Source organism: Pempheris klunzingeri, chromosome 9, assembly GCF_042242105.1.
Source record: "Pempheris klunzingeri isolate RE-2024b chromosome 9, fPemKlu1.hap1, whole genome shotgun sequence".
Classification (NCBI taxonomy): Eukaryota; Metazoa; Chordata; class Actinopteri; order Acropomatiformes; family Pempheridae; genus Pempheris; species Pempheris klunzingeri.
In genome coordinates, this window is record NC_092020.1 from 23,296,307 (window position 1) to 23,309,295 (window position 12,989).

The window sequence follows — 12,989 nt, forward strand, 5'->3', positions numbered from 1 at the left end:
GTGATGTGTGACTTATTGATTTATCCGTCAATTAACGAGCATCTGACACTTGGCAGATCTTAATTTTGCAGTCGCCCTGGGAAAATTGAAAGGCTCAAGAATTTTCACCCCAAAAAAACTATTAATGTGTGAAATTGCCACTAGTTTAAGTAAAACGGTGAAAATGGACTTGATTTTGAAAGCTAAAGCAGAATGAGGAGGTGATCTTTTTAAGAGGGGAAGTCATGTATGGCAAGGGGGCTTGCAGGTGAGGTTTCAAGGATGGGGAAGTAGTGAGGGGTGGGGTGGGGTCAGTAAGAAGGGGATAAGTGTGCGCTTTTGAAGATGAAGCACATAGATTAGTGTTATCTGAGCTCCTTGCTTCATTTCCTCCGCTCTGTCTCTCTTTCTCCAGGTAGAATGGGTGGAAGACTGAATGGACTGAAGAAGTAACACACAAAGGTTCAGACGTGGGGAGGGGAGTCTAGGGGACAGCTCGGCACAGGACGAGAATCCCAACCAGAAGAGGAGGAGGAGGGGAGGAAAAGAGTGCAATAATCCAGCAGCAAGCGTCTCAGTAGAGCATCACTGGTGAAGGGGAGGGAGTGGGATACCCAGCATGCAGGCAGCATGGAACGGGTGAGGGAGCAGCGGCCTTTCTGCTCGCTGTCCAAGAGTCAGAGAGATCGAGAGAGATACAGCGAGAGAGATAAGGATCGGGAGCGTCGTTACACCGCCTCCTCGGCTGACCGGGAGGAGGGAGCCTGCCGCGTACCCACTCAGAAATCCTACAGCTCCAGCGAAACACTCCAGGCCTTTGACCATGACCCTTCACGAATGCTGTTTGGAGGCAGAGTCAAGGAGATGGTCCACAAGGAAAGTGCAGAGTACAGCAGGCCAGGTTAGTAAGAACTAATGTTTACTTGAGTTGTCCCCCTGTAGCATTTTTATTTTATTTTTTTTTTAATAATGAGTCTTCATAACATGAGATGACTGGTGTGGTTATTGAAGAAGTAAAGACAATTGTGCTTCACTCTAAAGCCCTCGTTATCAGTTTGAGGACTTTGGCTGCAGAGGGTATATTTAGTCATTAAAAATACATAATATACCTGATATTTATTTAAGACTTTACAGTTTTATCTCCATCGCTGAAGATTTAGCTGAGATTCCAAGTTGTTTGGGTGGTAAATATGAAAAAAAAAAAAAGAAAACAGCAGCAAATAAACACGGATCTGAGGATTTTGTTAACAGTGTGGAACATCATTAGTAAATGAACATGGTTGCAGGGATTTTGTTGTTTCTTGTTTTTACTAAATTCTACCATATTGCAGTTTTATCTTTCACATAGTCTGTGCAAGTTTGACAAGAACTGGCTACACGATACCAGGACGCAAGACAGCGGTAAACACAATTAGATGATGTCAAACAAAGGCACAGTTTTTTTTTTTTACCTTAACTTTTAAAGACACTCCCACTGGGTGTGATACAGTGGACCACTCTGACATTATAACATGTTCACATTGTGCTGGACTATCTTAAAATAATGAGGAAATACTCAGTAAATAACCCTGTCCTTTAATTGGCTGTTAGAAACTGCTCTGATTTCTATAATTAAAAAGTTTGAGCAGTTTATTCCATTTTATGGCACTCCTTTGGCTCATAAGATAGACAATCTATCCATTACCCCCTTACATTTTCATGGTGCTAATTAGTGCCCATTTTAGAATTAATGGGGTTATGATGAAGTTGTGGGAAGAATGCTAGTTGTCTTTATTTCCCTTCAAAATCACAGCATTTAATGTTAACGACTGTTTCTTACATCGTCTCAGCAAATGTCAGATTTAATATTATTCATCTGGTGGAAAAAGTACATGTTTTGTGTAGATAAGTGCAGATACGTTAACTGCTCATTGTGCTGTGTGTGTGTGTGTGTGGGTGTGTGTGTGATGGTGCATGAAAATCTCTTCATCTAATGATTATTTTAAACGGGACGGATTTTAACGTGAAGAAATCTACAGTCTGTAACATTTTAACTTTTTTTGTAGACATTTTCATTTTCAGTTTTGAAAGGGTTATTTTTGCCCCATTTTCAGAAATCACAGTATTCACGAGAAAAGGAATTACAAAATCAACTCACTTTGGGACCTCACATTTGAATTTAAACATTTTTGTTTGTTCCACATATCCTCACAAGCATCTTTTACATTACGAAGCATTTAAGGTCAGTGTGTTTTAACAACATTGACACGTCTGACCTTGAAATCTTAAAAATCCTTATTGATTAATAACGCTGCAGCACCAATGATTTCTGTTAGGACGGTGAATAAATGGTAAATATTTATGCTTCCAGGTGAACCTGAAGTCATTTACGCCGAAATTATATTTAAATAAAAGTAGAGAAAAGAAGGCTAAAAATAATTTAAAATTTCAGGTCGATCACATGGAATCAGTTTCATACTGACCAGATGGCAAAAAAAAAAAATTACATATGAAAGAGTAGATATAGGTTTTAAATGACAGACTTGCAGTGAGTGAAACATGTCCTTGTTAGTTCAAAGACTTATTAATGAGGTCAACATGAAGTATTTAAAAAAATATTTTTATATTCATTTTGCTTAGATGCTGCAGTGTCTTTGAAAGTATGGCAGAATAGTATTTTATTTCCATTGAATACCGGAGCCTCGAGTAATTTCAGATGAAGGGAAAACTAATTTCTGGTAATGATTTAATGTGTAAGAGGCTGTGTGTCTGAAACGGCTTCAAAAAACACTGAATAGTAAAAGGGGAGAGCATTTTTTCTCAAGCTTCTTCATATCTTCATATATGAAGAAAATGAGTGTAGGCTTCTTGTTTTGGGTTTAAACGTCTTATCAAAGTAGGTCATCTTTAAAATCTTTCCTAGAAAATCTACTTTGAGCTGCTCTGTGATTTTAAGTGAAACAAAATGCTTGTGAGCATCTTGATAACTTGATGAGTGTTAAGTAGCTAAGGACGATGTTGTTAAAGCTTTAATTTAACAATTACCCCCTCCCCTTCCACCCTGCTCTTAGGTTAAGTGTGTTTTTTAAGTAGTGCTGCTCTCGACCATTAACCGCGTTGTTGCTTGGTTTGTTAACTTTACAGCTTCTGTCATTCACAGGGCAGACATTTTCACTGAGGCAGCTCGGGATCTGTGAGCCATCGGCTCGCAGAGGCTTGGCGCTCTGCCCTGAGACGGGCCTCTCCCACCCGCTCAGCAGCTACAGCAGAGGACCCGTCGCCACAGAAAACCATGAACCTGTTTCACCGGAACGTACCATGACTCTTTGGGGAACGGGGGCAAAGTCGGGACAGAATTCATGCCTCTCCAGTCGCTCTAACTCGGCGCTCACGCTCACTGACACAGAAATGGACAATAAATCGGACAACGAGATGGGTGAGTAGGGCACGCTTTTCGTTCTTTTATCTTTAAAATGCTTATTTGTTTGCAGCTCACGCTTTCATCGCTTTTCAAAGAGGAGAAATCACTAGGTAGAAAAAAGCAGCAGTAGGTTGGATTACGGTTGGCGCTGCAGACAAGGACCTGATTGGTGGAAGGGCACTGAGGCGCGATTGGTGGGGCTGGTATCTGGAGAGGCGTTTGCAGCTGCCTTTCTTTGGATCAAAGGCGTGATTCCTCGCCGCATGCGGAAAAAGAATTTGGCCTTCCGATTGAGTAGTTGCTAGTCACCTGGTCTTTCTCCACAGGAAGCAGAGGAGTTTGATAAAGTTTCCCCATGGGCTAGCGTATAATCAAAGATAGCTTTGTGTGCCTCAGTCAGAGATTTTGCTTAGAAATTCTGCAGTGGTTGACTGGGCATGCACAATGACTGATTAAATGGGTACAATGGTTTGAAGTGCAAATTTGTTCATGCTGGAAACCTGAGAAGGAGTATTGAGGTTCTCTGTTTGAAGAGGGCAAATCTTTGTTAGGTCAAATAAAGGCAATGCATACAAGATAGCTGCATATCTGTGTTGTAAAATTTACACAGTTTTAACAATTTCTCTTTGTATCTTGTTTGTTTTGTTATGACTACATCCTGAAAGAAAGGTTAGTTTGCCATTCGGAAACTCCTTCTCATCTCTTGTAATATACTTGAAATTAGCATTTAGTGCTGTTTTTTTTAACAGTATTTCCTATTTTTGTGTCTTTTCAGCCTATGCTTTGAGCCAGTAATAGTTTCCCCCCCATTCATGAACTTATTCTCACAGCTTCATATGGTTTGGTGTAAATCTCAAAAATGTCTTTTCTGATGTTGAGTGTCAGTGACATTGCACTAAGGCTGGGTGATAAAGCAAAACATATGATTGCGGTTATTTTTTCCCATATTGACCAGTGTTGATGTTTATCATGATATATCATTTGAAAATTATACTAGTATCCTGATAATCACTGACGCCTGACCAAACCAGAGGGTTCATTAGTCAAACTTGAGAATATACAGTCGTTTATTAACATAAATAATAGACTAACACAATGTAAACATTTAACTGTGCAAAACTGGCTTGGATTAAAATATATTTTGTGTTAAAATAATATATTGAATAATGTTCTGAATGTCACAGACTGAGCTTTGTTGCATTTGAGATATCCAAACAACCTCCATATAATTGACATTGTGTTACATTTTTTTGTTAGCAGCTTCTTCAGCACTAGGGGCGCTTTTGTGCCCCTCAGTTCCTCTCATTGTTTCCCCTCTTTTTAAGGGGACTTCCATTTTCATATCCACTTTGCTCATCGGTAGATTAAACAGTGCTTTGCGAGAGGAAGTGGGTGTGATCGTTGATGTTAAAGCCAGAAACTGCAGACTTGGCTGGCTGATGTCGCGTTTATTTCTGCTGTGCTAAAGCTTGCTGGATCTATCCACACTGAGCAAAAAATTCCAAAAGTTTCTCATCATTATTGACATAAATTTTTATCAAGATCCCATATCAAGATTGTTTTATCGCCCAGCCCGACATTGCACATCATTCATCATAATCATCATCATAGTGTGAGCCATCACCATTACAACACATTAAATGTATAGCTCTAATTATTCTAAGATACCGATGATCTCAAAGAGTGGCAGGCTGTTAAAATAATTAGGGTTGATTACACTTTCCTGGGAAGAACATTAAAGAGAGGGTAAAAAGGAAAATGTCTCATGTTCATATGCTATCAATTTTTATTCTGAAAACATTGGCTACAGTCTGACATTTGAGACAAGTCATTTTCTTAATGGCAGTATTCATCATAGTGAGCTTGTCTCCGGGGGGGGGGAGCTGAGTAAGTCTTTTACCTTTTCAAAATGCCATCAAAATTCAAACCCATGTATTTGTTCCAGTGTGTGGCCTTTGCTTTGGCCCAATACACTGTATACATTTATGAGTCACTAAAAGCTCAGCCTAACCACAGAGGTGCCGGTAAACATAACCCTCACCTCCTTAGTGCTCCTCTCCAGCCATATTTGTTGCTGAACATGCCAAGCACGAAACCGTATCACCAGTTATTGCTCCATTTTGCAAGACAAGGCAGAGTCTAGCTTCAATAGGTTCTCTATTGAGCTTCGATTGCACATGCCCCGCACCACCTCAATTGCATGAGCACACACACAAACACAACCTACGCCCCTTTGGCATACCTCCTCTGGAGTTTCCTTTGGAATTGTCTGTAAAAGCTGCTGCTGATTGGCTCTAGTTAGCACAATGTCCCACTGAGACTTTATCTATCTCACTATTGTCTCTTCACTTTCATTATAAGGAAAATAAACAATAGCTGCTAGATCTTTATCCCGAGTGCCATGTCTTTTAATGTTACAAAAAGCAAAAACACCTAAGCAGAAGTGTTTTTTTCCCACTCTTTCTCTGCACATCATTTTCTTATGATGAAATCATTCTGTTGGAAGAAAAATGTGGTGTAATTTAAAATTCTAGCCCTTTTTGTTAAACTATTTTTGGAGCTAAAGTGCTTTTTCATCATCTAGATTTTGAGCCGAAGCAAAGAAAAACCTTGCCACTGTTCCACCTCTATAGATCTCGGCCTTTTTTTTTTGTCAGGAGGCATTGCACTTTTGACTTTCACTATTTAATGAAGCAGCTAAGAGAAATGACCCATCCAAAGGTTTCCATCAACTGAATATGCATGCAGAAGCTCCGACAAGGGGCCGTTCAGCCCCACTTATTCATAAATGAACTCAATATTTCATTCTAATTTGCTCTGTTCTACAGAGTGTTGGACACAGACAAGTACCAAAGCTTCAGCACATTCACGAAGCGCGGCATCTGCAAATGTTAACCTCCGTGATCCAAGAGAAAGTGGTCCACCTTTTAGAGATGAAACCGGAGTGGTCATCTTGTCGATCTGCAGCTTTAAATGATCCACTGAGTGCAGCCACAGGGACAGAATAAGAGTGGCTGTTCTCTGAAGTGATCCATTTACATTTTACCACCAATAACGTTAACTGAAGTATATTTTTCAATTTCTCTGGAACAGAGTGCCCAGCCAGTGAAAGAGCTGTCAGTTGAGCTCTGTGCTGTCAATGATTTTTTTAAGATCGTGTGTCAACTTTTTAAAAATGTTTAATATGCACATTTGTACTTCTCTTGGAATATAATAATTATATATTTTTTTCAAGACAAGCCCGTAATTGCTTTGAAGTGGCCCATAACTGTTTATATCATTCATAAGACATGATTTATGGCACAACATGAAGTTGTTGGATAGTATTTTTGATAGAATATGTAGAAAAAAAAATCTGTTCAGCGGCTTTCATTGATTTTACACTTAAGATAATCCTCGGCAACTGACAAAATCCCTTAAACAAAATCAATTGATTAAAGCATCCATTATTGGTCTTGAAGCTGAGAGAGTCATGTGATCCTAAGCAGTCCTTGTCTCAGTAGATGACACCATTATGTTTACATTTGCATTATTTCCTACATTAACTGTATTCTCTGTAGTTTGCTTTGACAAGAGGAACAAAACAGAGCCTTGTTTCCTACATGCCATCAAAAGATTTATTTTTATTATTTATCTCTTTTACAAACTCGCACATGAAGCATTTATAGCACTGATTTCGTGTGTGGGGAAAGTCATGCACATGTTTCGTCATTTTTAAAAAATATATATATATTATGCTACTTGATAGATCATTTTACTTTTTTAATATCTCTGTTCTTACAATGATGTACATAAGTTAAAAAAAAAAAAAAAACTCTCTATGCCCTTGCTCCTCATGCAGAAACTATTGAATATCATCACTTCCCTTGTAATACACACACCCATGCATACATGTACACGTATATACTCAAACACAGACCGATACATGCTCACTTACTGTCTCATGTTACATTAGCGCTGTGACATGTACCAGCTGTGTAATGTTGGAACTTAATGCCTGGAGGAAGTACAACTCCGCTTGTAAGTGGCACCCTGAATTAGATAAAGAAGTTTCATTTTTTTTTTTTTTTCAGTCAGAATTTTAAAGCTAACTGCTGAAGATTAGCAGAAAATAAGTTATCCAGCTAAAGTCCCATTCCCACAGCATCAGTATTATGTAGTAATTTCTTGCAATTAATTCAATCTAGACAATGCAAAATACATTTATATGGAGTGCTAAAAACCTTGGTGCCTTAGTTACTTTTCTAAAATCATTTTGTTAATAATTTGTAACCTTTTTATGGTGTAAAATTCAATCGAGAAAATAAATGTAAAATGTCCGTGCATTTTTAATGACAGAAGGAGGTGGTTTCATAAGGTGACCTCTGTCTTAACGAAAACATTATTTTTGCTGAAAATTATAGACGCAGGCAAGCAGCTGTCAGTGAAATGTGTGGAATTTGCTTAAATGTCTTGGAAAGTTGAAAATAGATAATGAGAATAACCATGCTCTCTTGCTCCTCTTGTAAAATTGGAATTTTATGTACTCTGTAATAGATGGAATGCAATTTGGTAAACCCATTATAATTTAAAATACCTTGAGTTTAAGATTTAAAGCCTCAAAATATATGTGAACTCATCTTTAGCAGTGCTGCACTGCCAGTTCTGGAAATGAATACTGAAGACAACACATTTTAAATGGGAAAATGTCCCCATTTATAAAAAAAAAAGAAAAAAAAAGTGCATGAATCACTAAGCAAAGCCAGCTGTGCGGTTGAAGCTTTCAATAGGGATCGCCATTCTGCAGTTACCAGGCCACTTTACTGCAATGTATTTTTAATGTTTTAATATTAAATCATTATGTGTTGGAATATAAAATATACTCATATTCTGGGCTGTTAGGTCAAGGTATAGCTTCTGTGTTAAGTGAACACAGCCATATAGAAAGGTGGATTTTTTTGTTTTTTTTTGTACCCTAATGTTGACTGCTCTGACTTCAGAATCAATATTATACCCCTCATAAAACATGAATGACTGCTCGAAAGAGAAACATAGCATGGCCCAGTTGAGTTGTATTCCTAATAGGGTGTGAAAAAGCTTGCACTGACTTGTTAGGTACTGCAGCAACAGCACTGCAGTACCTCGTGACAGCTCTCTGTGGCTGTTTAAACCTTCACACATGGGGTTTATCGTTGGGTGGAGGGGCTCGACGTCTGCTGACCCTGATTAGGAGAAAGGGACTGCAATGCCTGTCATCCTTTGTTAAAGAAGCATCACTTGCTGTGGCCCTCACCTTCTGTCCAAAGTCATTTTTGAGGCAAAAACTGTGTCCCTTTGATGTTTTCATGGAGGATGGCCAATATGGATGTAGCAGTCCTTGCATGACTTTACACCCGTGTTTATGTCCGGGACTGTTTACGAGGGCATGTATCAGAAAATTATTTCAATTTGTCCGAGTCACACTACATTGCAGTCGTACACATTTTACAATTGAGTGTATCTCTCAGATTCATTGTGTGAACAGTGCCAGTAAAAGGTTAATTAAATCAGTAGAGGAGTCAGAGCAAAGTGTGCTGTAGCACAGCAAGCACCAAAGGCTTTTTGGGTAGGAGTATGAAAGCGTATCAGACACCCTCAAACATGCTACTCTACGTGCATGTATTCATGTTCCCTCACTCTGTGCTTCTTCCTCTCTTCTGTCTCACGTACCCTCACACGTGCACACACGTGCTCACATATCTCACTTTGTTTCTCACACTTTATCTCTCAAAGATTAGAAAAATCAAGGGAAAGCGCAGACATCTACACACGTGCACAAACGCACGCGCGCGCGGGACGTCACGCTGACGAAGGTGACACGCCATCTGTCAAACTCCTGTCTCAGATCTGCGCCTTGTATTGTGACAGTGGAATCAGCCTATTGATCGTAGCAGGCAGAAATCCTCCCTCACACTTTCATAATTCAATATGGCACAAGCCGACCACAAAAAGAATAAATAACATCAGAGAGTTTTTTTTTTTTGGTCACAGGGCTGGCCATCTGTGATGTTTTTTGAAGATCGCTCCAGAACTGGCAGAGAAAACAGTTTCATCATTTGTTAATAGGAGCTGGGAAGGTGTCTGAGCTTTATCTTGTGCCTCGTCAAAAGAAGAGGCGTGCTTTGATTGCCATCATTTATTGTCATCACTTCCCTGCTTGCTGGCGCTGTCACCAGTTAAGTGCTCATGTTGTTAGTGCTTGGGGTGACAGGGGATGTGGGATACGGCGATGACGTGCCGAGGTGTCATAGTAGGTGTTGTGCTCATTAGTGTTGTGAAAAGACTTCTGCTTTCTATTTTGGAATAGTTTGAAAAGCCCGGAGGAGATCATTGCCCCGTTTCGGTGTGGAGCAAAGGTCGGTGACATTTGAACCTTCTTCATAGAAAATGACAAACTGACCACCTGTATCGAAATATTGATTGATTCGTTTTGCAGCTCGACATCATGATGTATTGCATATGCAAGACTGTCCTTTTGTGTTGTTGGTGGAGTATATCAGTGTGTAAACGCATTCACACAACAGCAACACATGCAGAAAAACTTTGTACCCACACCACAGCTACCCCCGACAGAGTGGATGATCTGATTAGACTTTGGAGTGTTTTGCTGTATAAATTTGAATATTAATGAGGCAAAGCAGATTTTCTTGAAACTGCTATGTTCCTTTTAATACTTAAAAGATGGGGTTGATACTAATACCATCCATGTGAGGACACAGATGCTGTTATATAGTAATATTTACTGATTAATGCATTAATGATCTTAAATATGTTATGGGTTATATGTTGATGTAAGGTGTTTTTTTTTTTTTTTCTTCTTTAGAATTACTTTTTAATGCACATTTTATTATTTGGAGATTTTAAAATAGGTGTGCTATATTTACAAATGCTAATTTGTAATTAAGAGACGGGGTTCATTCTTTCATTTATCCGGCCACATCAGGCTTGAATTAAACATTGCCATCCTAACTTTGTAAAATAAATAAATGTATAGATAAAAATTCTACTGAGTTTTTTATTATTGAAGTGATAAATAAACCTGCACCTGCAACTTCGTAAAAAATCAAGATCAACAGAAATTAAAATTTAAGTGCAAACCTTTGAAAGGCAGCAATAAATCTGACTTTTGACTTTTGACAGCGGCATGGAGAGTTATTCTCCCTGTTTGTACCCCGTCTGGCTCTGGTTGAGGATGCGTTGGTACTTTGGCAGCCATATTGTTGGTAGTTATAGTCATAAAGGTTCTGTCTGATGGCCTGGTGTAGCCATGGTGGTGGTAGCCCTCCTTGTCTATCCGTCTACTCTACCGTTAATGTTAGCTGACACAAAGCCAGTTTAACTAGCACATAAGTAAGCATGGAGGTACTGTCACGGGGCAATGTTTCTGTTGGAATAAACATTAAATCATGACATTTTAATCCTACAAAGGACCTTCTTCAGGCAGATTTGTAAAGTAAATTATGATATAAGCACAGTAAACTAATCCAGAATAGCGTGGAGGTATTTCTGCTCCGAGATCTGATCAGAGTAAGTCTGCACACTGCGACGCATGACAAAGTATTGGCTTGTAGGTGCAAACATTATATGAATCAATTGTCCAATAAATTTTCCCTATTGTAATTGATATCCCAGTCCAGCTATTCAGCCAGCACTGGTCCTATACCTAATATCAGCATTTGGATCGGTGCATCCCTATGACCAACAGTCCAAAACCCAAATATATATATATAGTTTACAGTAAAACAGAAACAATAAGCAAAACCTCACATTTAGGGATCTAGATCTGAATTTAATAACTTGGATAAGTAACCCATTATCAAAATAGTTGATGATGGATTTTTTGTACACCTAATAATCAAATAATCAACTAATTGTTTCAGCTTTAGTCAAAAATTGACACTCAACTTGCTAGTTCGTGCTTATAATTGGTCAATAAAAAGTCTGATTTCAAGTGGAGCACTTATGTGAAAATGAGTGTTTGGGGTAATCTGTCAGGGTTTGTGTTATGTCTGCAGGGCTGTAGCTGCTCCATAAAAAGATATTAAGTCTACCCAACATCTATTTTCCGTCAACTAATCATTGTGTATCAACGTTTGGCTCACCAACTTTTTTGCTGAGCAGCACTGACAACACTGTCTTTGCCGGTACAAGGCTTGGTCTAATCACGTGTGGGTGCCAGACTGCAGGACATGTTATTACGATTAGGAATTACTCTGCAGTTGTCAATTACAAGGGCCTCTATTTACCATCCTCAAGAGAAAATGGCTCATTTCACTTCATCACACAGCCTAATTGTGTGATTGTATTACCATGCAATACGGAAATGGTCAGGAAGCCATTTTATGCTCTATGAATATCAATGGAAGAAACACGGATTAGCATGTTGGTCCAGTTGTGTGTTTAATAATTACATGTGAGGCTGGCGTCTCTTCAGCAACCATCCATGTTTTTTCTAAGCCCAGACATCCATCTTCATCCTGTTGAGATGTGGAGGATAAAAGAAACGAGACGTATAGGAAAAGACATGTTACAGTGGTTGGTTGTGAACTGGTAAATCAAGAAACTATAGCAGTTAGTTTTTACACTTATTGCAAGCAAGTAAAAACCACAATGTTAAATGTCAACATGAGGGGAAGTAGTTTTTATTTTGACAAGACAGATGGGAATTGAAGTCATGATATACTTTAGTATCTTTTTTCATTTCACATTGGCTAAAATAGATGTTTTTCTCTTTTCCTGGAGTGCCGTTGGGTGTTCAGAGATCGTCCCAACACTTGCACCAACTCACCCATTTATATAGATTCATGTCTCCCTTCCTTTATGATCTCTTTTCTCTCTTCTATCTTGGGACACAGGAATATTTGTTATATGTATTGTCATGGCGCTGTGGCTTTGACCTTTTGCGCACCTCAGTATTGGATGTTGGCAATCAAAAAGTTGGAAGTCAAGGCGATTCTTCTGTTGGGTCTCATCTGAATACAGAAAGCATCTCTGTTCTGCTTGGAGTCGTGTTCGTGGGGTCATAAAAGGTCACACTAGCTTGTCTTTCCTCTAAATTGTGGGTTTGAAAAAGGTATTTTTTTTCATTGGCTCCAACATGTCCTTGAGCAAGATACTGAGCCCAAAATGCTGGACTCCAGAAAATTTGGAATTGAACATAACACACACCAAAAAAATAAACCCATTTAAAGCACTCCATTATGGAGCAGACTTTTTTAAGGCTATAGACTGCAATAGTGTTAAACAATCTCAAGTGAAACCACCGTGATCTAAACGCAATACTTTTAAATAGTCCAATTAAGTGACCAAGTGTAATGATGAAAATATGTGCAAAAATGCCTTAATTATGTTGGGCTGCTCTCATTTCGTTTTTGACACATGGAATTAAAAGCATATTTTAACTGCAAATTATACCACTGGATCTTTTTTCATCGGCAGTGGAAATGTGTGAGTCTTTTACACACGAATAAATGTTTCATTAAAAGGCCTTGACTTGAGTTTGGATTTCAGGGGGTTTTCGTCATGTGATTGTTTCATCTATCATGAACAATCAAAGGGTTCGACTCTCGATTTATATGTAGATGTTGATGGA

The 12,989-nt window shown here is 38.8% G+C and overlaps 1 protein-coding gene across 1 annotated transcript in view; it reads left to right on the top strand.

Moving 5' to 3' along the window:
• Positions 1–609: 609 nt before the first annotated feature.
• The window catches only part of LOC139206724 (teneurin-3), a 120,477-nt gene continuing 108,097 nt past the window's right edge, over positions 610–12,989 (top strand). The window contains exons 1-2 of the mRNA XM_070836289.1: positions 610–880; positions 3,119–3,394. Of these exons, the coding sequence (XP_070692390.1) occupies positions 610–880; positions 3,119–3,394 (547 nt within the window). The remainder of the gene's footprint in view (positions 881–3,118; positions 3,395–12,989) is intronic.